This window comes from Diadema antillarum, unplaced genomic scaffold (assembly GCF_040938485.1).
Source record: "Diadema antillarum isolate AM-2024a unplaced genomic scaffold, OU_Dant_1.0 seq00000049_RagTag, whole genome shotgun sequence".
NCBI classification, from domain to species: domain Eukaryota; kingdom Metazoa; phylum Echinodermata; class Echinoidea; order Diadematoida; family Diadematidae; genus Diadema; species Diadema antillarum.
This window is the reverse complement of record NW_027271158.1, coordinates 137,465-164,267: the sequence shown is the minus strand read 5'-3', so window position 1 is coordinate 164,267 and position 26,803 is coordinate 137,465. Positions and strand designations below refer to the sequence as shown.

At 38.6% G+C, this 26,803-nt stretch overlaps 1 protein-coding gene across 1 annotated transcript; it reads left to right on the top strand.

Moving 5' to 3' along the window:
- LOC139725553 (uncharacterized) lies at positions 1-26,562 on the top strand. The gene is made up of 24 exons (XM_071636644.1): positions 1-27; positions 538-718; positions 1,293-1,462; positions 2,640-2,843; positions 5,772-5,891; positions 6,680-6,811; positions 7,813-7,817; positions 8,317-8,398; positions 9,130-9,235; positions 9,928-10,043; positions 10,953-11,165; positions 12,294-12,362; positions 13,120-13,222; positions 15,674-15,760; positions 17,563-17,625; positions 19,807-19,898; positions 21,719-21,905; positions 22,398-22,674; positions 23,209-23,395; positions 23,580-23,693; positions 24,251-24,415; positions 24,972-25,087; positions 25,813-25,889; positions 26,465-26,562. The coding sequence occupies exons 1-24, from the start codon at positions 1-3 to the stop codon at positions 26,560-26,562; spliced, it is 2,991 nt and encodes a 996-aa protein (XP_071492745.1).
- The last annotated feature ends 241 nt before the right edge of the window (positions 26,563-26,803 follow it).

Below are 26,803 nucleotides of genomic sequence, written 5' to 3'. Positions count from 1 at the left end.
ATGAGTATAAACAGACAAGCCGCCGAAGTACGGATACACAGTGGTGGGACCTAGACTCTATGCCTTTTTTACTTCTACGGCCCTCTCCTCTGGAGGAGACATTTTGTAGCCCACGGCATGGGAGGGGATTTCATAAAGCCAGATGTAGTCTTCTTGCAGCCACAATAACATATATCCACGATGACAAGATATGGACTGACACTAATCTTTTGGTAGAGAGGTCAGGGGGAGTGTTGCTGTGCACAGTAAACACAATTCACAAGACCACGTGGCATGGATGACATACTGATTGCTGGATTAGCTAGACACTGCAGACCACGATGCATGCCATTTATTGACGTAATCATGCAAAAGTGAAGTCTTGCAATCCTTGCATTTGCAGGACTGGACTCATTTTTTTATTTTTTTATTTTTTTATTAATCTGGTATTCTGTTGTTGGGGCCACTAAAATCCTCGAATTTGAAATTCGAAATTTAAATTCAAAATTTGAAATAAATATTTGCTTTATCCATACTACAGAGCTTGATGTTTACTAGCGACCTATTGCCCCTCACATGTCCTACATACACTCACCAAGAGGGGGCATCCCCCATGGCTACTCCAACGGCTACGCCATGGGGGGTGGGGCCCAGCCGCATTCAGCCAGGATGTCTGGCAATGGAGTTCATGGATTCACATTCAGAAGCAGGCATGAAAGAATTGACTGGAAGAAAATTGGTGAGTGAACTCTGTTCCCGCTCAAATTCTAATTTGGAATCCTATTTGAACTTGGAATAAATTGTCTTAGTCTAAAAATTGCAATATTAAACTTAGCCCATCAGTAGAAATATTTGTTCAAAGACTAGCTTTGAAATTTGTCCACATTTGTGAGAGGGAGGCAAGAGTCAACCTCTTTTTGTTTGTTATTGGTTTTTTTTAAATATATATACGTCTTCTGAAAATGTGATTATGAATGATATATGTTTGTTTTTACAAAACAATGATTAAACATTGGGCATATAATGTAGAAGTACCTATTAAGGCATATATGACTAAATTAAATTCATTTCTAGAACCCCAAGAAATTTTGTTATCAAAGGCCTACCTAACAATTCAAAGGATCATAAACATCCTTTGCATTCATTCGATTTCAGTCTGATGAGTCACAGAGTAGCTTTATATTTGCTTCACTGTGTTCACATGCTACAAATCTTGTCTGTCAGTACATTCACTGCGAAGTAACAACTTCTGTGAATGCTCTGTATGAGAGGTAAATTGGCAGAGAAGTTATTTTGGTGTTCTCTACTTACAGCTTCCATAGACCTGGATCGCATCATGCGAGAACTGGATGTCAGCAGCCTACAAGACTCCATTATGGGTATCACGTTCTGTGACATCGAGCGTGAGATAGACACCAGACTGGTGGACCAGAATTTTGTGACCGTCTTCAAATTGGCACAACTCATCATACAATATCTTCTGGTGGGTTTACTTGCAGGAAACACTTTAAAGTGATGATTGTTTTTAAAAAAGAAAAAAGAAAGAAAGAGAGGATGTGTTTATGAACTCATTTACCTTTTCCCCCCTGTAAACACAGACTGTATAGAGATATACAAGTTTGTCTTCCACAAATGAAGAAAAACCTTCTTGGATAATCCTCCCAGAGTGAGACAAAAATACTGCTAATATTTTTGACAAAATCATAGCACTAGAGGAGAGGAGTTGATACTGAAATCACTCATTTAGTACAAACATTCAAAATATTGTGGTAAAGAATTAAAGAGACTGATAGCAGTAGAATGAGAGAAAAAAAAATCAAAGTCTGAAATCTAATGAAAAAGGACAAGACCCAATGACATTCATATTATGCCAACCAGGTTTTTATAGACCAGTATGTGAAGTTTTGAAACCTTTCTGTTTGAAACAGTATGAACTCTTCCTAGATGGCATATAACTGTAGAAACTCAAACAGTGGCAGCACGTTCAATTTCCAGAACAATGTGCCAGCAATGCCCTACTGGTGAACTGTGCATGCTCTATTTATTCATGTGCAAAAAAAAAAACCCAAAACATATGTAGAGTACTATCTCTTTCTTGAAACTGTGATAGTTTTGTAGATTTTCTCAGCAACTGTTATGTGTTGGGAAAAGAAATAATCAAAGTTATAAGTTCTGAAAATGTATTTCTGTTATGTAAAATAGGAAAATGTTTGATGCGATTACCACACATACACTCTGCCCATGCCTGCTGCACAGTAACTCTGCATCACTGGAAGTGCACAAGTAAACACAGAGAGTGTGACCCCCACTTGACCCCTATGTGTTTTGTGTGTGTGTGTGTGTGTGTGTGTACGTAAGATCACCTCATTCATTTGCACATACAGTGGACTCCTGTTATAATGAAGTCCTTGGTAACGGCAGTTTTCTTTCGTTATAAAGAAATTCCATTGTAACTGAACAAATAAACAATAAAAATACATAGAGAGGATAATGTTGTGGCCTGAATTGTTACTTTGTTGTAACCGGAATTTCGTTACATAACCATGTTTATTATAACGGGAGTGCACACGGAGCTGACCGTTAGCAACAGATCGTTTGCATTATATCCATTAGGGAGAATTGTCTCACCCTCTGTCCTTTCCTATGTTACTTTACACCAGCATTCTCAGGAGGTGATGGCCCACAACGCCAGCGTGGCGGAGGAGAGGGTACAGCAGCTTCGCCTGGACCAGGAGGGCACCAAGGCAGAGCTGACCCAGCTGAGAGGGGAGTTAGAGCAGGTCAAGCAGGAGTCGCACAAGCGCAAGAAGCTCCTGAAAAATCAGCAGACGCTGATCCAGGCCACGGCAAATAACTACCACAAGGTTGGTTTGGCCATCATGGCAGTAGTGAAAAAAAAAATTCCCTTTGAACGTTTGTGAGAAGTTTAGATCCCTGACTTTGCAAAATGTCCTAGAAGTTACGGATAAGTTTAGCAGCAAGAGCTCTGGAAAAAAAAGCAACATCTATCAACAATCAGCATGTCCTGATCCAGGCCAGACCTACCAACCACATCAAGGTTGGTGTGACTGCTGTTAAGAGCAATAAACTGAACTCATAATTGTGGTTGTAAATCAGCATCTGTCTGTTAATGAGCAAATTGTTTCCATTGAACACAATTGTGACTGAGCTGTTAATTTTGGCATTTTGTGCTGTTAAAGGGAAGGTAAACCCAAAGAGCAATGTGGATTGAGTGAAAGCAGCAACAATAGTAAAACACATCAGTGAAAGTTTGAGGAAAATCGGACAATCGATGCAAAAGTTATGAGTTTTTAAAGTTTTGGTGTTGGAACCGCTGGATGAGGAGACTACTAGAGGTTATGACGTATGAGAGGACAACAATACAAAGAAAATATAAAGGAAATTCAACAAAATTTCATTTTTCTAGCATTATGAAAGAACACTTGACTAACCGCTTTCAGAAAGCAGGGGGAATAATTGTTACCCTTAATATATGTCAGTATCAAGTTGACGGACTTTGTAATTTTCATGAAAAATGGATTTTTGTAGAATTTTCTTTATATTTTCTTGTATTTTTGTCCACTCATACGTCATAACTTCTAGTAGTCTCCTCATCCAGCTGTCCCAACACCAAAACTTTAAAAATTCATAACTTTTGCATCGATTGTCCGATTTTCTTCAAACTTTCACTGATGCGTTCTACTAATGTTGCTGCTTTCACTCAATCCACATTGCTTTTAGGGTTTATCTTCCCTTTAAAGGGACACAGTCCTCACGAAATTTAAAAAAATATGTTGTTGCTGGTACCTCCAATGAACTACTTTCACCAAAAACAAACTTTAAAATCACCAAATAAGCTCGTACATTTTGGTTGAAAAAGTGTGACTCTGCATGGTGAATATGCTAATGAGCAAGTCTTGGCGGAGAGTCATACGTCGTCGATGCACAACTCTTCCCAGCCGTGTTCTGCTCGTTATCCGTACGCTCCCTAGTTTACCCGGATGCATGAAGACGTCGGTGGCTACTCCAACTCGTATTTGACATTGTTTCTACGTTGTGTGTGTGTGTGTGTGTGTGTGTGTGTGTGTGTTTGTGTGTGTGTGTGTGTGTATGTATTGTGTATTATATTCGCACGTGTGGACGGTACAACTAGATGATAGATCTACGGTAGATACGCGTACGCACCCCGTACGCGGTTTGCCCTTCGCACTTTTCCAGTCTCAAGCGCAGCTGCAGCCCTACCTGTCGCCGCTCATGCATGTTCTATATAGTACGTACAGAGTGTACATATTTGTAGGTAGAAACGATTCTACACAGGCCTGCTAGTACACTACAGGGGCGACCGCATTCAGCGTCGTCTGGTCAGGCTATCTTACATCAGTAGTTTTGCTCGAATCGTGCAGAAAATTTCCCAGGAAAATCCTTTTTTCCGTCCCAGACCAACAAAAGTATCGTGAAAGGTGAGCTGTATGGCTGGGAAATATCGGTACAACGATGCCGAACATAAGAAACTTAGGGCCTACAAAATCTCGAAATCGTGTTGTGACCTACCTGTGCGTGGACAATTTGTGAAGCGATGTTTTTACGTGGACCGGCAGGCTGTGGCCCTCGGTTATAAACCGAGAAAACTCCTGAAAGCAGATGCAATCCTGACCATTTGTTCACATGAGTTATAAAACAGAAACACCTCGAGCATCGACTTCGAAGAGAACCGAGGGAAAAAAGCGTAGAGAGGTAAGGAAAGTGGCTAGCTATGTTTAATTTACCGTGGGCCTGCAGCCGGGGTTGGACTGCAGTACAGTGCCACTGAGCTAGCTGCTGCCAGTGCCGACTGGACATGCACGGCAAAGTGGAGCGAAATCATATCCCTACGACCCCCTGTGTTTACCCTTCCCGGCTCACGTCATATTTTTTTTTTTTCGAGGAAAGGCGATTATCTGACTACTTACAGAAATATTGAGATACAAACAATATTTTCTTTGAAGAATTCGACTCTCTCATGCACAGGTTATCTCCGGTTTGAATGCCAAAATCGACTGGACGGAGTCGAGTGTACTGTGTATGTATACATTGGTATGGTAAGGATTTGCGCGCGAGAGTGGTTTCTACGCTAAGAAGTATGCAACACGGACGGAAGCTAGAAAACGACCGTGCCTATTTGATGTCAAGTTCATGGTATATTTGGTTTAAAAATACATATAAATTTATGTTTACAATATCAATTTTTCGTAAATTATATATATCTAAGCTTGAAATATTTTGTTTGAAATTATAAAACCACAAACTTTCACATTATATGATAAAATTGCAACTAATCATTTGAACACGTAAATTGGTTTTTAGAGGCACGGCTGTCAACTTGGTGAGTAGGGCATGCACTATGTAGCATCTTTTTGCCGGCTCTTTCACGATCGCTTGCAGGAATTATTTTTCAAAAATCGCGTACGGAGACAATTTTTGATGTCCAAGCGTATAAATTGGTGAAAGTTTATATTTTTTACTCTTCTTAATTATCAGTACAGTGAAAATCTCAGGACTGCTTCCCTTTAACTAGAAAAGAAAACTGTTATGGAAATTGCATAAGATAACAAAGAGTCAAAATAGAAAATATATTCTCATAAAAAATGATAACATTCGTGTGTAAACTGTCATTCTGATATCCACTCCCCCCCCCCCCAAAAAAAAAAAAAAACCTGTTGAAGTCCAGAATGTGATTTAAATTACTATGAGAAAGATATTGCACACTTCTCTATGTCTAAATGTCATTCTTATATTTCACTCTCCTACCTCAGTGTATGTATTGCCAGAAGGCATTCTTCAGCGTTGCCTACCTCCAAGCTCACATACACCGCAAGCACCCAGAGTTCACTCCAAGACCAGCGCAACAAGAGGACAGCTCGTCCGTCAAAAAAGTAAAAGCCTAATGTTTTTGATACACAATTTCATTACAGTAAACTGTAATTATGTATTATGTAAACTGTAATGTCATTAAATTTCAGTCAGTATAGTTTATTATATTCATTACATCAGCCAAAGACTGAAATTGCTAGTAATGAATAGTTTTAAAATGATCAGTGGACCATACAAACTCATAAAGCCCAAAACAGTCTCTATTGTAAACATAAGACTGGATTGAAATTAGCAGGATTGATTGCAAAGCCTCTGCTAAATTGCTGAAGAATGCCAGGCTTGAAGACTCTATAAAAAATTATTATACTATGCCCCTTTTGGAATAAACAATCTGTATACTTTAATTCATAAGTTAAAGTCATTACTTACCATTTGCAGATGAAATAAAAACCTAGCATTAGTGCTTCAAAATGCTACTAGAATGTGAGTTAGGGGGAGAAACAACCAATGTAAAAATTGGAATTAGTATAATCAATGTTTAGTATTCTTAAATATACAAAATGTGAACAATGGATATGATAAAAATGTTTCCAGACTTAACCGTCTACAGTTACGGTTTATTGAGAAAAATAGTGATATCTCCTTATATATTAGGTTCCATTGCAAAATTCTAATATGGTAGGATGTTTTGTGATACAACTGACCTACACATGTGCATCAAATGTGATATCTTGAACATTTTTTAAATCACTGCTCCCAAAGGTAAACAGGACCTTTAAGAGGAAACATGCAGGTTGTTACATGTAATATATTGTTGTTGTTTGTTCCCTTTTGATTGTATTTTCTGAAGGTCAATGAAGCCAATGAGAAACTTGAGAGGGAACTGGAGGAGCTGAGAGAAAGGTTAAAGTTCACCGAATCTCAGCTAGTGGAAGAAAAGGAGCGAGCTCAGGAACAAATGAAGATGCACCTACAGCAACAGGTGAGTTTGGTTTGTTATGGAGAGATGGTGCCACGTGATCATAGTCAGTCATGGAGATGTGTGGAGTGTGTCTCAGGGGCTCACTTCTTTGCCATAAAACAGGTTCATTGACCTTTTGTAGTGGGTTCATTCATTGTCACTGTACTCAAGATGTGTTTGTCTTTAGTTGCTGCCCAGTTCAAAACTCACAAAAAGTTGAAGATTAGTATTCTCTGTTCTGGACCAAAATATGCCATTTGGGTTGATGAACTCAAATTTTTGCTGTTTCTTTTACCTGAGAGAGTAATTTTTTTTTCTCCATGTGCTGTCAAAATTTGGCAGCTTAAAACAAAGCAGAAATCTAGATGTTAACGTGTTTTGTTTTGTTTTTGTTTTTGTTTTTGTTTTTTTCTGGACCATGTTATTTTTCACAGATACTTCTGCACAGCACGCATTAAGTGACCCTAATCTTTAAATCCGTTTTCTTCCCTTTCCTTGAAACTTCACCTAACTCGCTCTTATTTCAATCTTTTGTTTGAGTAGGTTAAGATGGACCAAGTTTAACAACTTACCTGTATATGTCATTTTAGACCTCAGTGCTTGCTCTTTTAAACTATGTGGAAAAGTGAAAATTAATTTTGGCCTACTGTTTTTTTCTGGGTTTTGAGCTGGGCAGTCACAAATGTAATGTTACATGTGTGTCTCACGGAGCAAATGTTGATAAATATAGAGTAGATGTAATGACAGCTTTATTCAGCAATGTATGAATGACAGGCTAGTAACTTTGTTTTTGTTTTTCTGGTCAGTCATCTTTCAAAGGAAACCCCTGGCAATGCCTTCATAGCATTCTCCATTAACTGTGTTTGACACCTGTAGAATGCTGCACATATTTGGTTGGCAAGAAATTATATTGGTGTCATATTCAGTTTAATTAGTGCTCTCTATGCAGTTGTAGATCTGAATGTTAGGATGTGCCATAGCCCCTCCTGTGTTGTAACGGGGTCTTGGGCATGGAAAAGCAGCAAAAGTTGAATGATAATTGATTTTGGCTATGGAGTTTGCTGTCAACTCTTACTTAATCTAATACAGATATCCTGTAATCATTGTGTTCACCAGGATTAAAATGTAGTGCATAGACCAAGACATCATAATTTCTACCAAAACATTTTCAAGATATTGCTCAATTTTGCACAGAATATATCGCAAACAATTTCTCAGTAGGTTTGGCCAAGTTTGTCCCATTTGCAACCTCACTACTCTCCATGCACCTTACATTTTGCTCACACACATTCAAGTGACAAAATGTCAGCATTCTTTCAACTCCACAAGTTACATAAAAAATTCAGTGCTTCAGTTTCTGTAAAGGTCTGTAGCCTTAGAAATGGCATTGCTGTCAATGAATGGACAATGTTTATTGGGAAAACATGAGGTGTCTCACAGAGAAAATGGACCAGTAGTGTAAGAAGTGCAATGAAATTCTGTTTTTACCTTGTTTTTACTGTTGTTGACATTTGTTTTATGTAGAGTCAAATGGATACGGAGAGGCAGGAGGATCAGCACAGAAAGGAGCTGGAGAAATGGAAACAGGAGCAGCTAAACTTTCAAAAAGTTAGTGGTGACATTGAAGATGAGGCAGTTGCTTGCAAATTATGTTTTATTAGAGTTTTACTCTTAACGATTATGTATTCAAATCAATGATATTTTTATTTTCCCTAAAATGTGATTCAGCATAATTGATATGTGCAGTTTCGTCATTTCAAAATATGTTTGTTTGTTTGTTTGTTTGTTTGTTTGTTTTTGCCGTCAAAATATGTAGATAACTACAGCAGTATGTCATGAACTATATCAGTAAATCTAGTCAAGTGGACTTACTTGTAATTTGGAGTAGCAACGTTTCACGTCCTCTCTGGGACGCTTCATCAGGCCGACTGATCTTTGGCGGCAATTGGTTGTTGACCCATAACAGGGTTGGGGAATTTCAGAAAGCGCTGAGGAATCTTCCGAACTGCCGGGTTGTAAGGCTCCAGCTAGGTTGTGTCGCAGGCCCCCTCCTCCATTTCCGAAATTCCCCGACCGTGTTACGGGTCAACAACCAATTGCTGCCAAAGATCAGTCGGCCTGATGAAGCGTCCCAGAGAGGATGCGAAACATCGCTACTCCCAAATTACAAGTTTTAAATTCCAGTTGACTAGATTTACTGATATAATACTTTACCTGAATGACTGAGAACACTCACAGACATACAGCAGTATGTGTTGTTGTCTACACAATATAAGAGGTGTTGGAAGAGAGTGATTTTTTTTTCTCTCTGACTTTCTGTTTCGTCTTTGCTTCTATAGGTTGAGATGGAGAAAATGCAGAACATGTTCATGAAGGAACTGAAAGAGATGCACGACAAATACTCGTCTTCCCAAAATGCTCTCAGCAACATAGAATCCAAACTAGGTGAGTCATGAGATGAGGCACTGAGTGGATATCAGCTTGCCGTTAAAGGTACTATAATTTTCAAAATATGTTTAGAATAACAGCAGAGGACTTTAATCCCATCATGTACCTAGGCACTTAGCGATACATTTCCCTAGCTTTTTTGTTTACATTCAGTTTATCCACCCACCAAAGATATACTTAACTTACTGTAAGTTAGACAGTGCACTTGGCCATGCCAATGCTTCATTTTACAACAGGAAGTTCTTCTTGATGTGATGAGAATTATGATTAGCTAACCCTTTTTTCATCAACAGTTAGTTTTAATGGACAGCAGTGCCATTTGGCAAATACAGTACAGTATGGATCAAAAGGCCCGTTCGCACGTACACCTGAAAATCACAGTTTTGAGGAGTCAATTTTTGTGTCGCGATATAAAAAACCAATAGCTATGTGTGGATCAGCTTTATGTGTAATATGATGGCCTAATTCTTTGACATCACCTCCAAATCTTTTTTTATTTTTTTAATTTTTTTTTCATTTAGCATTGTGTGAGCATGGCCAAGGTAGGATCGAACTTTAATCACACATTATCCCCTTTTTAAGTTAGAAGATCACAGATAACTGGGGATGTTGTTTTGTTTTGTTGTTGTTGTTTTGGGGGATGTGGAAAATTTGATCCAATCTTGTTGAAATCTCTCTGCCATTGTCAGGCAAGCAGTCCATGCTGGGTAAGATGATGGATGAGGATGAGTTGGAGGAGCAGAGGAAGCTGAACAAGAAGCAGCAGCGAGAGATGAGCAAACTCAAGGAGCACCTCCAGGGAGAGGTAATACTGTAAAACGAGGAATGTTCGCGTGCATTTTGATTTCGCGAATTTCGCGAGCGCCAAAATTCGCGAAATTAAAATGCACGCGAAAGTTCTTGCCTACACAATATGCATTGGATGCTAGTGGCGATTCGAGAAAAATTTCATGCCGCAAATATATCTTGTTTTACAGTACTCTCGTACGGAGCTGGCGTGGTCGTCTCCTTGCACAGGCACTCTCTTCATTGCTGTGTCAAAAATTTGTCAGAAACATTTGCATGAAAAAGGACATGTGATGCTGCTGTGAGTAAGTGCAGGTAGTAATAGCAGTGAGTGGTAATGCACATTACTGTGTCTGTTGTTCAGCTCAAGTGTTACAGGAGGATGATGTCACAGTTGGAATATGAATAAAAATTATCAGGATTATTTTTTTTTTAATTTTGAGGTAGGACTTAGCAGGATGCTTGAAATTAAGTTAAAAAAAAAGTGTTTGAAAGTATATGATGCATATTTTCATGAAATGTTTAGTAATTTGATTATGTACAGACCCAAAAGCATCAATGAAGGTCAACATGTATTTGGATCACATGGTAGAAGGCTTAGTGATGCACCACATACTCTTTCTTGGGTATGTATGTTGCCTTGAAAAGGGCCTACCCTTTCCTGACATTACGACAAGCATGTTCTTGCCATTTTGAAGAGAATGAAACTCAAGTATTGAGTGAAACTCAAGAATTCTCTTGAGAATGACAAGAACATGCTTGCCAACACGTCGGGAGTGGGTAGGCCCTTTTCAGGGCCACATGCATACCCAAGAAAGAACATGTGGTGCACCATTAAGCCTTCTACCACCCAATGGCCTCCATTCAACGATTCCCCTCAACCCCCCCCCCCCATCCTTCCCCCCCCCCCCACAACCTTGGATTCCAGATCTCGACGCTGCAAGCCCAGATGATGGAGGATCTAAAGAAGCAGGAAGACAAGTGGAGGGAGAAGCAGAAGGAGCTGAAGGGATCCCACCGGGAGGAGGTGAAGGAACTCAAGGCCCTTCTTAAACAAACCAAGGAGCTGCTGGACATTGAGAGGGAGGGTGGGGACCAGAAGGGGGCCAAGTACCAGAAACAGATACAGGACCTCATGAAGGTGATTTTACTGTATATGTTGTCTATTTCGCAAGGTTGTTATTTTTGTGAATTTCGCTTGTTGGGTGCTGTTTGCGAATTTAAAAACATGCAAAGATATTAACTCTGATCCCGACATGAATGTGATGTGTACGCATACATATTTCTGTTCAAGACAGTACTCCACAATCGCGAATTTAACCACTCACTAAATTGTCGAGAAGTCCCTATTCGTGAAAAATTAGATTTGCTAAGTATGGCGTTTACAGTAGATGGAGTAAGTAAAAGGAGAGACAGAGAAATGGCCCATAGACAGACAGACAAAGATAGAGATACGCACACGCACACACAGACAAACAGAGAGAGAGAGATACACACCCACACACAGATATATATCCAGACAGATAAAGACAGAGAGAAAAACATACACACAGGCAAACAGACATGTGGACAAGAAAATGGGATGGGTTAGCCTATAGAGCTTGTGTGTCCCATTTGCAACCCTGAAAATTAGATTCCTTTCATAAGCTTGTATATTGTGGAGGTAGGTAACTCAGACCTTTCTTCAGGATGATGAAAGCGGAAACTTCTTTATGATGGAGGCGGAAACGATACCATAAATTTCCAGTGAATTTATTCGGACCTCGAAAATATTCCAACTGTTATTCTCAGTACAGCAGAGGAGCGTATTCTCAAGTGACTTGGGGTTAGTTTTCAATACTTCCTTAAAAACTCTAAGGTACTAGTATATTACTGTAAGATTCATGCACAGTGTTTGGAGACTTTCTTCAACCACACAAAATTTTGTGACGCTTGTGAAAGGCATATGCAACCTTTTGAGAGGATGAGGTGCAATTGATAACAGAAAAGACTTTCATGGACATGAGTCGCTTCAATATCAAGGCCGTGAGAAGCAGCATTCAGATTTTAAGACTCAACAAAGCTAAAAGACACATCCTCTTTCAAACACTACTGTGGTTTCTGTGTGAAGTACCATTGTGTGATTTGGTAAAATTTTTCACTTTATCAATAGACACCTTTTGTTCTGCTTCCCCACATTTGAGCCAATTCATTTTTACAGTCTGTAGCATTCTTGTCGCTCGGTGAAAATGCCATATTACTCATTTTATATCCTTTTCTCCCTCTCCAGAAAAACAAGGACTTTGAAAAGCAAATCAGAAGTAAAGAAGATAAGATCAAGGATCTGAAAGTGAAGGCTGTAAGTAGAAAGTTATTCAGGGATTTCCTTTTTCAAAGCATCTAGCTGATAAGGTTTTTATTTGATAAACTCAGTTCTGTCACCCCAGTGGTCACCAGCAAGTGACCTTGTAATTGCCACTGTCAAACCATGAATATTTATGTACGTCAAATTTTTGCACATTCCAGGAGGAGCCAAGAGTCACAAAATTAGAATGCATGCAAACATTTTTGTCTACACCATATGCATAGAATACCAGTGGTAACTGACAGAAATATCGTGCCACGAAAAAGGCCTGCTGCTCCTATTCGCGAAAACGTCATGCTGTGAATATTTCTGGTTTTACAGTAATCTTTGCAATGTGTGTTGGTGATGTTTGATATGTTGGTGATGTATGATAATATTCATCTCTGATATGCCTTTTGCAATGACTTGTGCCATATTGATTGTTCCTTGTGTGCATGTGTTAAGATAAACCTAATAGTTCCAAAGGTATAACATGCAAAGCTGAGTGGTCTTGACAGTGAGAAAAATGAGTTATGAAATAAGTCATTAGGACTGATTAGAGATTGATTATTCATTTAAAAAGTAATGTAAAGCTTTCTGTAGTATTCAAATCCTCTTGACTGATAACATGATGATAAAACCTGTTAGACAGGTGATAATCTGTATACTTAGAAAATGACAAATTTCTTCAACCATTAGTTCTATCAAATAAAAACAAAAAGAGAGCGTAAAAACTCTAGACAGTGTCCATACATTGAATGCTTTTATTCAGTCCAAACACTATGAGGTGGTACAACCGCTGTCCTCACCTCCACACCAGATGACCATCTCTGACCAGCAAGGGACGACAGAGGACAATGACGACACTAGCTTTGGTGAGTTGAGGTTTATCTTGTGGACTTGGTCGGGAAGAAAGCTTGTCTCTCTTGTGTGTGTTTGTGTGTGTGTGTGTGTCTGTGTCTGTTTGGTTTATGATACGCATGTCTGTTTGTAGACATTCTAGCACCCGTTTCACTCTGTCGCTGCGTCATTACGCATGTAGCTTGCATAGTTTCACGCTCTGTGACCGATGACGTGGGTAGTCCTTAGGTCAGTGAAGTACTGCAAAATTTGTCAAATACAAATCTTCGTAGTTGGAAGTAATTGTATAGTCTTTAGGATGTGAAGTGGCAATGATCTTCACTGGCAGGAGATTTGATTGTAATCACCGTTCATTACTCTGATGTGAAGTTTCTATGATGGTTGTGTGCCTATACTGAGCTCTATATTTGGGTGTATTAGTTTGTTTGATAGCCATAGCACTTCAGGTATGCATATCAGACATATTTCCCCCCACCCCTACACAGAAACCAATATAATGTAATCACTCCCCACATTTAGTATTTCCTCAAAGCCAAGTGTTTTGGGATGGCCCAACCTCTCCACTTCATCGCTGTGGTTCATTACCTCACATTTCTCATTTACATTATGGGAGATTCTTGTTGAGTAGAAGTCACTTATGTGCAGTTATGTGTGTCTTGCTTTCAAATTATTCACTGTGCTTCATAAGAAAGAGAATCTTGGTTGACCATCAATCATCACATATAAGTGCTGTGCCAGTAAATTTTTGCCATTGATTGAATCTTAAAGAATATGTACAGCTACCAATGGACCTCTTGATTAAAATATAATGTTACTAAAAACTTTCATCGATATATTAAAATATAATGTGTTCATGTTAAATAGGTACATATTGGCCAGTACTCAAACACCTCTGAACAAACAAAGGGTATCAAAATCTTTTTACTCTTATAATGACTCTGAGGATGGAAAATATCTCTAGACACCCTGGAATTCCTCATGAAGTTTTGTGACTTGTATTTGTCAAACATATTTCACAGTCTTGCATGAGATACTCTCCTCGTTATATAACTAAAGAGATTGTTGTGTGTACCCCATTGATTGCATGGTCATCACTTTGTTATCCAGTTCAAAATAATGAATGCAACTGTGCAGGTTGTTGCCACTTACAAATAGAAACACATGTGTCGATCATCTCATATAAAACTATGAATAGAAGGAGATGAGGAGCAGTAAATATTGTAAGAGCGCCATTCTCCAAAGAACCTTGATACCTCACAGATTGCCGACATCAACTTGAGTTATAGCCGAGAGTGAAGGCTGTGGTAGGCTTTTGAAATGAAAACACACTAAAAAATGCAGTTCAGGTGCATTGAATTCTTGAAAACTGAGATGATTAATGTTCCAAAGAGAATATTGCAGTTGATTATGTTGGACATTTTTTGAACTCTTGGGTATGGAGATTGGATCTCATGCCAAATGAGAGGGCAGCCAAATACTCCACTGTAACTTGGTTCGATGCACAGTTGCATTTCTTTCAGATATTGACACCCCTCTATTAGGAGCTGTACAACTGATTTTATTGAGGACTATATGGATTTGCTTTGTCCTGTAATTAACATACCTTATGTTGCATTGTTTCCTCTTTTCTTGTGGAATGACCAGCATGTTTAACTTTAGAAAAAAATAAATCTTAATTATACCAATATATTGTATTCCATCATTTGACTTAGAAACTGTGCAACCTGAGAATTTATGCATGAAATGTCAGTGAATTTTCAGGTGTAATCATTGAGAAAAAATTATGGCATGTGTAAGTAAAGCATTAACAGGCCATGTTTGATCAGTCGAGTGGATGCATTTGCATAGCTCTTTGTTTCACACTGCCTGTCATTGACCGAGTAAGTGAGTGCTGACATGACTCCATGCTAGGCAAATTCATGTGTCCATGTCTATAGATATGATTAAAATAAAAATACAAGAAATCTCTATCTAAACTTAGCTACAAGTACATGAGTGCTATTTTTGCTGGTTTAGCCATTTTACATTAGACATCATAGTGTGGCTGAAACTTTGTTTCTAAGCTCTAGTACCAATCCCCGGTCCTCTGTGTAGAAATTTTTCCTTTGAACTCAGTATTCATTAGATTATTAACTATAATTTCATTCTGTCCCTTCCTATTTCAACCGAAATGCATCCGGATGTCTCATCTTTTATACTACACTACCAAATTTCATTTCTTATGTTCACATGGCAATGTATCACCTTTGTTGTTTGCTTTTATTTGTGTTTCTTTTTTTCTTCAATGGTATTTGCACCATTCACTTACTGTCTTTTTCCTTTATTCGTTTATTACACTGAAATCCCATCTCATACCATTGGTACTGATGATAATGATGATGATGATGATGGGTCCCTATGGTAACCATGATGGACTTAAAAAAAAAAAAATCCAAAACAAATTGCACATACACAAGCAGAACAAGAAGGCATGGACACTCTGTCCCGCGTCCTGCAAGAGTCCGAGTCCTGGCTGACCGGCACCCATCCATCTTATAACCTTTCCGATTCAGGTCAGAAAAAGAGAATTCCTGCCTCTTTTTGAAGCATAATACTGTGTAATAATCTTTTCCAGAGGGTAACACAGTTAATTAGTCAGTCTGAAAATGAAACTAATGACACGTTTGTAGTGGTGACTAATGTTAACTGTGTTTCAATATCATAATTTGTAGAACTACTCAGCCCTTTCAAACAAACTCCTGTGCAGTAAGTGATCTTTCGTTACTCATATAATAATAAAAGACTATGGCTTAAGACAAGGAAGAAATAACACAGATCACAGCTTCTGACAATGCTTGTATCAAGGTATAGAATTTTAGATGTGAAAAATTATGTAGGTGATAGAGAGCTTCTATACATCATTTGTTTGTCTTGTAACTTTGTGGAGTTTGGAGAAATTCAAACTGCCTTCTTAAACTTTGCATCTATTTCAACACAAAACCTTCAACTCCAAATTCAATTTAATCATTTTGATCTTGCATAGTGCTAAAAAGTTTGTAATATTTGTTCAAATTGAGACGGCATAGTATATATTTTTTGATATATTGTCACTATTACAGTCTCATCTACCAGCTACACTTTCAGTGATTGCAGGGGATGTAATTTTCAACTTTTTATTTAAACTGACTGCATGCATCAGCTAAATCAACATTACCTTGAAATGTCAGACAAGGAATTGTGTCCTCTGCTGGATCCTCCTTTGAAAAGGAGTTGCAGATCTCCACAAGATGAAAGCAGGATTTTTGTAATGGCATAGATACATGTTTTGACAAAGCTCACAGATGTAAAATTTGAACTTATCATCTAAAATGATATAGAACAATATTTGATTTTAGGCTCCGAATGCATTTAAGATGGACATCTAACCATCCACCCTGCATGAAATGTCCATGATTCTAACCTTCAAAATTTTCCATCTTATTTGAGTGTTTAGCTAACAGATCTTTTCACTCTAGTACTAATTCATGGTTGTTACAACATTTAGCATGTTTCCAATTCTCATTTCATATTTTTTGACTGTCTGTTATCAATGTGAATTACAGCATCAATTTTTCCTCTTATCTTTGCCATTAATAAGTATTTGAACTGATCATATGCAAACACTAGCACAAACACCAGAGTCTCAATGTAGAATCTCCTTTTAAGTTCTAGTGTTCAGACTTTCACAAAGCACAGAATAGCATACTACACCATCAGTCATACGTTTGTTCCCTGTTGATTTGATCTACACATGTAACATGCACTCATCATTTAGCAGTAGATGCACATACACTACATTTTAAGTTGTAGCAGTGGTAAAAAGCTGTTTTAGAATTTTTCATGAGAAGTATAACTTATATAGAATGGTTGTCAAGATTGAGTTTTGTGTTAAAGTACTTTGACTTTGCCTGACTTCATGAAAGACAGATTGTTAGATGTGAAGCTATTCTGGGAATCATCTGCTATATATGCGAGTGAATAGAACTTTCCTCAATCATAGTTCTTGTGCAGTCATCTCTTAATCTATTGCATTATGTTTGAAACTTGATTACTAAATAATTTGACAGATTTTGACATTAAGAAACAGGCTACCAGTGAAACGAAGCTTTAGTATAGATGTCAATGTGCAATCATACTGGAGCATTCATTTTTGTCTTAAAAATGTTGTAGATCAGCTAGATTGTGAATCTCATTATGTTGTTCCTGTTTACTCAGTAGACAAAGTTGTTTATTGTACTTTCTGTGGCATGATGTTTCATGGCTGTGTCTCTATCGCATTTGTGTCATTGTGCTTTTGGTATGTGCTCCCTTCCCTCCCGACGTGTTGATCCTGCAGATGTGAGTGAGGATGAGTTGGACGCTGCTAGCGGAAACCAAAAACCCGACCAACATCATACATGTGGGTATCTTGCTCATCAACCAAACGATTGGTTACACCTAGAACTGCATTCAGCCCATAGCTCAGAGGGGTTATAAGCAGAGAGGGAGATTTAAGTGTATATTTGTCTATTTTTGTGGGTGGGTTTGGGGTAGGACGGGAGATAAGTTGTTGGCGTCTTTGTGAATTCTTAAAAATATTTTGTATATGCAAATGCTTTGCATTTGTGAATGTTTCTGTTCTTAGATTAATGATGTTTCACAATCATCATTATGATTATCAGTAAATTTACTGTTAGGAGGATTCAAAGTTCTATCCCCCTCTTTTTATTTAAAGAAATTTCGTTCAAAGTTAAACTTTATTGGTGGCTTTAACGCTACATAGCAATTGATTTGTAGATGAGATTTGAAAGTAAAATTTTGAAGGTCAAGGCAAAGTTTGATTATTTGATTACTTATGTAATGACTTCAGAAATATCAAATTTGACGCTACTTCATCATATTTTTTAACACCACACCTATCACAAGTGCCAATGGGTAGATGCAATCATATGTGTAGTTTTTGGCATCATGTAGAATGGGTAATATGGTAGGTTGGGGTCAATTTTTTTAAAAATCAATATTTCTAAAACGCAATAACAACAGGTCAGTTTTTGTAAAGATTTTAGGCAAATATGGCATGCACATGTCTATGCTGCTTGCAATACGAGTTTATTGACAATGCTTACAAGACATAAAAATGTTAAAAATCTGGCTTCACATTCCTATGTATAGCATGTTATAGCAAGATATACAGGAATGTCACTTGCCTATTTGAGCTTCTTTTGTTCTGGTTTAGTTCATTTTTAGATGTGATTTTATACTGTATATATATATATATATATATATATATATATATATATATATGTATATATACTATATATATATATATATATGCCATGCATCATGTCAGTGAGGTTAATCATGCATATTCAATGTCTTTAAGAATTACTTGCTCGACAAAATATATGCTGTTTGGGATTATTGTGTAGTACACATTTAGGGCAGTGATGCATGTAAACATAATCTGTGACTTTGTAGTTATGCCCACATCCCACCTCCAAGGAACATATTTGGTCCCACATTGACAATGTTTAGTGGAGAGCCAAGTGAAAATCTTCTTAGTGGACTTCATGAAGACTTTAAATCATCACATTGTTTTGGCAGTTAAGTCTGAATGAATGCTGCCTTGTTCATTCATATGCTCAATTGTTATTTATTTATTTTTTTTTTACATTTAGATTCGAAGTCCTGTCAGATAAAGCCATTGCATTCTTTGATAACTTTGTTTTTTGTTCAGCAAAAAGTAAATTGCTGAAGAACTTGTTTGTTTGTATGTCCTTTCTACAATCTTGAAAATTAGATTCCTTTCAAAAGCATATTGTAGAGGTAGGTAATGTAGACTTTTCCTCAAAATGATAAAAATGAAACGTCTGTATGATGGAAGGGAAAATAATGCTAAAGATTTCCAGTGAACGTATTCAGGCTGCGAAAAAATTCCGGCTGTTATTCTCTGTAAAAAGAGAAGTGCATTCTCCAGTGACGTGGGGTTAGTTTTTCATTTCTTAAAAAGGAAAAACTCTGAGGTGTATTATCTTTAGATTTCATACACCGCTGTTGGGAGACATTATTCTTCAACTGTGCAAAATTTTGGGATATTTACAAAAGGGATATACATTGTATGACCCTTCAAGGCACTATTTACCATTTGCAAATCATGAAACAAAAATCCACCCTTAGTACTTCAAGATAGTTCTGTATTATGAGTTAGGGATAGAAACAAACAATGTGAAAATTTTAATCAGTATAACCACTGTTAAGTAACTATTGGTAAATATACAAAATGTGAACAAAAGATTGATTTCAGAATGAACCCTCTACAGATATGGTTTATTGAGGAAAATAGTGATATCTCCTTATATTTTAGGCTTTTTTGCAAAGTTTACATATGGTAGGATGTTTTGTGATACAACTGACCTAAACATATGCATCAAATATGGTGACTTGAACATTTTTTAAAATCACTCCTCCCAATAGTAAAATTGTACCTTTAAAGGTATGTGTTATTAAAGTTATTGTGAATTGATTATGAAAGACAGCATCTGCACAATATATGTTTGGCTGTCAATGAGAGAAATCCTTTGTTTGCTCCCTTGACCCACAGTCTCTCACAACAAGGAGCGCATCATCGCCGGTCTGAAGGATGAGCTATCAAGTGTGCTGCAAAGGAGCTTGGAGAAGCGTGGTGTGCCAGAGGTAACAAGATGGCTGTCTTTTTACAGTGTTGTCATTTGGCTGTATTCCAGTCAGTTGTGGCAAGGCATTGTTTGTTTTAGTTTACCAGAGGTAGCGAAATAGCTCTCTTATGAAAGTCTTGCATTCTGGCTGATCGTAGTCGGTCGTGGCAAGGCATTTGTTTGTTTTTGTTTCGCCAGAGGTAACAAGGTGGCTGTCTTCTGGAAGTCTTGTGTTCTGGCTGTATTCCATTTGTTTGTTTTTGTTTTATTTAGCACATGTAGATTGTTAAAAAGCCTTAGTGGTAATGGTAGTCATAGTCTTTCAGTATAATGTCTTTTCACCACACTGATGCTCAAAGTGCTTCAAACACATTATTTCTGTGGTCAGTTGACTTTAAAGGGCTGTTTTAACCATATTCTAACTGGGGGGAGGGGGTCAATTTGACCCCCCCTCGACATTTCGCGCCGCGATTCCACAACGCGCAAAGATTTTGCTGCGTCGTTTTTCTTTTGTATGACCATGTAATCTTGTAGTTGACATCCGACTCTATCTTCAGGCAAAATTTTGCGGCGTTCGTGCGATCGGCGGCCGAGATCTGAAGGGGGGGTCAAATTGACCCCCCCAGTAAAAACTTGGTCTCAAATAGCCCAGTTAAAATAGGGTTAAGGCTTGAACCTTCCTCTTGAGTATACCCATTTATAAAATTTTCTCTATGTACATATAGCAAAGTTGGAACTTTGAATCATTTGACAGGAATCAGCACATTTTGTCGAAAATTGGCGAAGGGAAGATAAATAGTTCCCAGTCAATATTGTCTTTGAAATATTATGTGAAAATGGTGCTGTTTCTTCACTGTTTATAATGTTCCATTACTGAAGGAAATTCCATCTCGTGTTCCAGTGTGTATCAGTGATGGGACACTGCTATTCAAAATTCATTCAATGTATTATTAGTAATCTGCAGTGTGTGTATGTCTGAATACAGCTCTCACACATTTAACATATAATAAAACCTGAATTAGAGGCCACCTGAAAGGCAACCCTTTCATCTCCCTTGGTTGGCTGCTATAGACAGTTTACCGGTACAGGCGACTGTCATTATAACAAAGTCCTCAAGACTGGCAGTTTTCATACGTGTTATATCGAAATTCCATTATAGCAGAACAATAAGGTATATAAAGATATATAGACAAAAATGTTGATACCTCAGGGTGCTACGTAAATGCTTTCCCAATTGCTCGGAGCAAGTAAAATCAGTTGGGCTAGTGTTTTGAAACAAACAGGAAAAAATGCCACCTTTTTTTTTTTCACTTTTCCCCTTTCAAACCCATGATGTCATCCATACAGAAGCCCAAAGATAATAACTGTATAGTGATGCAAGGCATGTTTTAATAATTTCATTTCAGCAACTTTCCTACACTAACATGAAGAAGTCCCAATGCAACACCAACATTCGATCAAACAAAGTTTGTAAAGCTTGTTACTCCAATGTATTTCAGCATGCGAACCAGCTTGTGCTCTAAAAATGATTGTGTTTTATCTAGCCCTTGACTTTCTATATTATTTTCTTATATCTTTGGACTTTCTTTTCGGGCAAGTGAAATTCATGTTTGTGGACAAGTGTTTTGCAACAGTTTGGAAATCTGTTTGCCAGAATGGGCAAGTTGTAAAACAAATTTAAAAAATGAATAAGTAGCACCCTGAACCTGAATTCTTATTTTGTTGTAATGACAAATTAATTATAACCGTGCTCATTATAATGGGAGTGCACTGTACCTTCCATGCGGTCCCTCCAATAATGTGATTGAAGTATGGTGCGTCTGACGATTTCTGATCCAGGGAATGAGGGGCATCTCTGCACAGTCACTGGAGAACAAGGTCCGGGTGCTGAAGCAAGAGAGGCAGCAACTTGCGAAGCAGCACGCCAAATTCTACGACATCCGGGAGCGCTTCAAGCGGGAGGTCGACCGCAAGGCCTCGGAAATGAAGAAGAGTGGCAAACCTGCCGCCATGGCAGTGCGCTCCGGTCAGTCAGTGCTACAGCTCTTTTGGCGCTAACCTCTCTTTGTCAATCTTATATTTGTTGTCCCTGTTCACTGCTGTTTTATTCTGTATTGTCCAAGAAATGCTCAGATTTTTGTGTAGGGCAAATGAACCGTAAGGAGAAATCTGTGAAGGCCCTTTTCAGGGTCAAACACATACCCTAGAAAGAATATGTAGTGCGCCATTATAAAGCCTTCTGCCACTCGAAGTGTAAGGAGTAACACAAGTGGTAGAAAGCCCTTGCTCACAGAATGCTATTGGACTAAGCAGGGCCAATTTTTCATGCTTATATGTCACATGTCTATGCAATAAGTATTTGGTAAAAAAAAAAGACATCTGAAAAATAACAATAAAACAATAAAAAACAGATAGAAGGGATAATAAAAGAATGCAGACTGTGTGAATTGTATTTAAATCATATGCTTACGCTAATCTCCTCCTAACCCTTGTATTCTGTCAACATGCTGTGGTACAGTTTCTCCACAAGGCAAGAAGAAACCCACCACCCTGTCGCCTCCCCAGAAGGTGGTAACCCATGCCAGCAAGCCCAAGACTAAGGCCCCAGTGCAGAAGCCCCACCCCACCCCAACCGTTAAGAAGATGTCTCCGGGGCAGGTCAGAACCCCACCCCCAGTGGTCCCCAGGGGCCCCATGCCCCAGGGAAAGGGGTCGGGCACACCCACCCAGGGCCGGGCAGCCCAGGGCCGCACAGCACAGGGCCGATCTGCTGGTCCACAGTCAGCGGCCAGAGTGTGAGTTTATTTTCAAATTAGAAAGTTTATTATGGATGTAAGTGCTCGTTGGGAGATTATACGTACAGGTCATTTGGGTATTAACACCATACATTTGTTTTAAGGGTGGAAGTCGAAGCTTTTTATGTAAAACAAACTTCAGGATTGCTCTTCTTTCTCCCAGTCATCATTGTTTCTAGGATGTTTGCACATTATAAACATTAAAGTAAATGATTGCACACTACATGGACATTTCAAAGCCTTCATGATTGATTAAATTGTTTGTGAATGTTTGTTTATAGAATAGCTTTTATTCTATAGGCCAAAGGAAAGTCTGGTAAGAGTGGATTTTTTAATGATCTCTGTGTTAATTGATTATTATTGTTACTCTTTTAGGCGATAATTCAAGATCCATCCTGATGTGTTAGAAATTTGTGGGAATTGGGTCTACTGTACATCCTCCCTAGACATGTTGATGATGCATGATACAATGATAGCATTGCACTACCACAGCACACTGAGAAATGAATGTCGCCTGACTTGTTTTATGTGTAGATCATTTGAAGATGAAAGCGAGGAGGATGAGGAAGACGAAAGTGAAGAGGAGGAGGAGGAAAGCGAGAGTTTCGATGACGAGGATGACGTCGGGGAAGACCCCATCTACAAGACCCCCCACGTACCCCCGAGACCGGTGGCACAGCCTCAGCCGGCCACTAATGGCTTCCACAGTGGACAAACCGAGGTAAGTTTGATTTGATTATTTGAATGATTGATTGATTGATTGATTTTGTTGGTGATAGTATTTCTGCACATATTTTTGATATCTCGTGAAAATGTTCATCTGCTTGTATGTGCAATTGTCAATGGCATTTAAGTTGAGTACTTGTGAGTGAGTTAATGCCATCTCATTTGCATATGGTTTCCAGGGCGACATGGAGGATGAGAGTGAGAGCGAGTGGGATTCGGAGGACATCAGTGAGCTGGAGGAGGTCAAGCCAGTCGGAGGAAGACCGTCGACTGCCTCAACAAGACAACCTCAGGTATTTATTTCCCTTCAGACCCTTTTTGCCACTTTCATGTCTGTGGACACCAAAAGCTTTGTTTTGTTTGTGTGTGTTTTGAAGTTGAAAATCTCTCTCTCTCTTCACACGTGTATGGGTGTTTGTATTTTCCTAGTTATGCAAGATTCATGGGGGAAAAATTGCAAACAACAGAACAAAACAAAATAAGCAAACCCACTTCATTTGGCCACTATGGAAATGGTGCAAGTTGTAAGCATGATCAAAAGACAGTTTCAGCTGTATTAGTTCATTGACGTTTAGCAACAGATTCTGGTGCGTGAATATATCATTGCTGCCTCAACATTTTTTGGCAGCTACGGTATGTCGTTCATAATACGGATTCTATTGCATGTATATATTGCAGTAGTGTCAAATAAAGTGGCCCAGTAATTGGTCCATTTGTTGTTCACCCGTGGGGACTTTTAATTATCAGTGAGCAGCATCAACCATCCACATGACCAGAGGAAGAAAATATGCTCTAAGGTAATTTCTCATACTTTCCAACCTTTTTTCCCACTCTCTTGTGTGACCCTCAGGGTCCGATGGTGGCCAGCCTCACCAAGAGTATTGAGATGCAGCTGAGTGGGCGGAGACAGGGTCAGAAGCCAGTGGGAGGGGTGGACATAGGGGGAAAAGCCAGCTCCAAGCCACCCCAGCCTGCCCCTCGCACCCCGTCTCCATCGCCGACACCAAGAATACCTGTAAGTCTCATCCTTCATATTCTTTCAAAGACAGTGCTTGTATAATCAGAAGAGTGTTTGGTAAAACTGAGATAGTACCACAAAATTCTTGGACTCACATAGCCATCCTGTGGTGGTTGCTTGTGATCCTCATGAACTACAAAAATTCACATTTTGTTTGTTTCCTGTGCTCTTTCATGCTAAGGTGCATCTGAAGTAATTTCCTTGGAGAGCCAATAATCCTATGTGTTGGTTTTGAGGAACAAACTTGGCAGCACCTTCATATACTTACTATAAAAATTAAAAAAAATCCCATTAGAATTGGTGAATGTATAACAAATAAACCTAAGGATGATCGTTCTTTGCAAATATGAGACAGTGAAACACCCAAAGCTTTGTTTTTCAAATATTGGCTGTTATTGTGCTGATAGTGCATAGAGAGACAGAGGAGAAAATGAAACGAGAGTCGTTGTTGCCTGCATGTTGTATTGCATTCTTAGTCAACACTTTCAGTAAAGGTAATCAGAGTTTTTAATCTTCTCTTCATTCTGTTGCTATCTCACCTCTCATCTCCCAGACCATCCCCGATGCAGGAAGTGAGGATGATGAGGATTCTCAGAGTCTCTCCTTCATCTCGTCACTAGGCGACAGCATCTCCGCCTCGGCCCCAAAAGCCACCAGTCCCACTCCTGCGTAAGTCACACCTCTCTTCTGGGGGGGGGGGGGGGGGGGGGGGGGACTTTCTGTCTATTCTTGTTTCAGTGGTGATAGCTTTTGAATATTAAAGTGTCTGTATTGTCATCTCTTTTGATCATGATGCTGATTACCTGCATTTCCATTGACTTAAATTTGCTGTTAAATGCAGCATCAAAGTTTACTCAAAATTTTCCCATGGATCCACATTTCATTTCAACAATACGATGATGAATACCTCTTGAGTGGTTGGACAAAATGGATAATGATAGCATATGAAGGAAACAGCTCAATCTTTTGATGTGTACATCGATTCATTGTGCAGACACGTCTCAACTCGTATATTTTAAAAGAAACAGCACATGTAATTTTTTATTCTTTAGGTTATTTTCAGCATGCCTGGAAGATGCCATTACCTTGAAAAGAATAATATCCAAGAAATATACCAATTTCTTATTGCCAGAGCTACACCAATATATATCATTATCTATTAATAAACTTTTGAAGACTGTAAAAGACCTCCACAAAATAGGTTACAATTCTTGTGGAGAAGCATTTTGTTTTGCTTTGTTCTTTTTAAACAAGCCATGCTCCTTACACTGAAGTTTTGACACATTCTGTGTATTTTATTTCAAATTTTGGGGCATGTGCTGTTGCTTTATTGAATGCATATGCAAGAGTCAATACTCTGAGAAATGTTTTGCCATGTTTCTTGCTGTCTCCAGGCCAAGAAAGAAGCCAAGTAATGATACAGACATGTCCAGCAACACCTATGGCACCAGCATGTGGGGCTCATCCAAGGGTAAGAGAAACAAGCCTGCCATGTCGACATGGCAATGATACTATTATAAACCGGTATATTATTAAACATGAATAACAGAGAAAGAACAATTGTGTCTTCATGTGTCTCCAGATGTGAATAGAGGTGAAGAGGTTGCAGATAGAGGATTTGACTGATACATAAAAAGAGTGAATGCATGGATGACTGAAATAAAAGATTTTGCCAAACAGTGCTTTCCTGCTTATAAACAATAGCATGTAGACAAGAAATGTGGATCCAAAATTTGTTCATAAATCAAGGTCTGGATGTGGTAGTGTTTCCCAAAGAATAAGAAATTGATTTGACTGACATTGATACCTTATGGCATACGAGATTAGCAGCTATTAGTTTCTAGCAATTGTTTTTTTCTTTATTTTGCTTGCAAGCAAGTGTAAATAAAAGGAAGATTATGACAGATTATTTTATATCCTTCACACGCATTAAGGCAGTGCAACAAATTTGGCAGTGTACGTCAATTCTTTTTCTTTACCAGAGATGTGCTCGTAGAGAGTGGAGTATAGTGCCAGATGTGATTGCATTCTCTTTTCATTTCTCAGGTGGCGACAAATCAAAGGGAGGAGGTACCGGCAAGAGTTCGATAGTATCTGTCACGGACTTTGACGATGACGACGATCTCAGCTTGGACGAGTTATGAGCAGGATGTTGACTTGCATGATGGAAGTAAGACCAGCAGCTTTTGATGGAATCCAGTGGGCAAAGTGAGATGTGACAATCTTCTTACTGGCATGACATCAGACTTAAGTGGAAGCCAAGATCCATGTGATCAATCAAGATGCATTTAGGGCAAGTGACCGGCTTTGTTTGTCACAGATGTCGATGAAACGGTGGCTGCAGCTTCTCTTGAATGGAGAATCCTAAAGTTGATTGCATTTACG

Excerpts from the sequence above, each read along its gene's own strand:
- LOC139725553 (XM_071636644.1), top strand. The coding sequence starts at position 1 with ATGAGTATAAACAGACAAGCCGCCGAA. Across the intron at positions 12,363-13,119 it reads AGGATCTGAAAGTGAAGGCT|TCCAAACACTATGAGGTGGT; the intron begins GTAAGTAGAAAG and ends GCTTTTATTCAG. Across the intron at positions 24,416-24,971 it reads CGCCGACACCAAGAATACCT|ACCATCCCCGATGCAGGAAG; the intron begins GTAAGTCTCATC and ends CTCATCTCCCAG.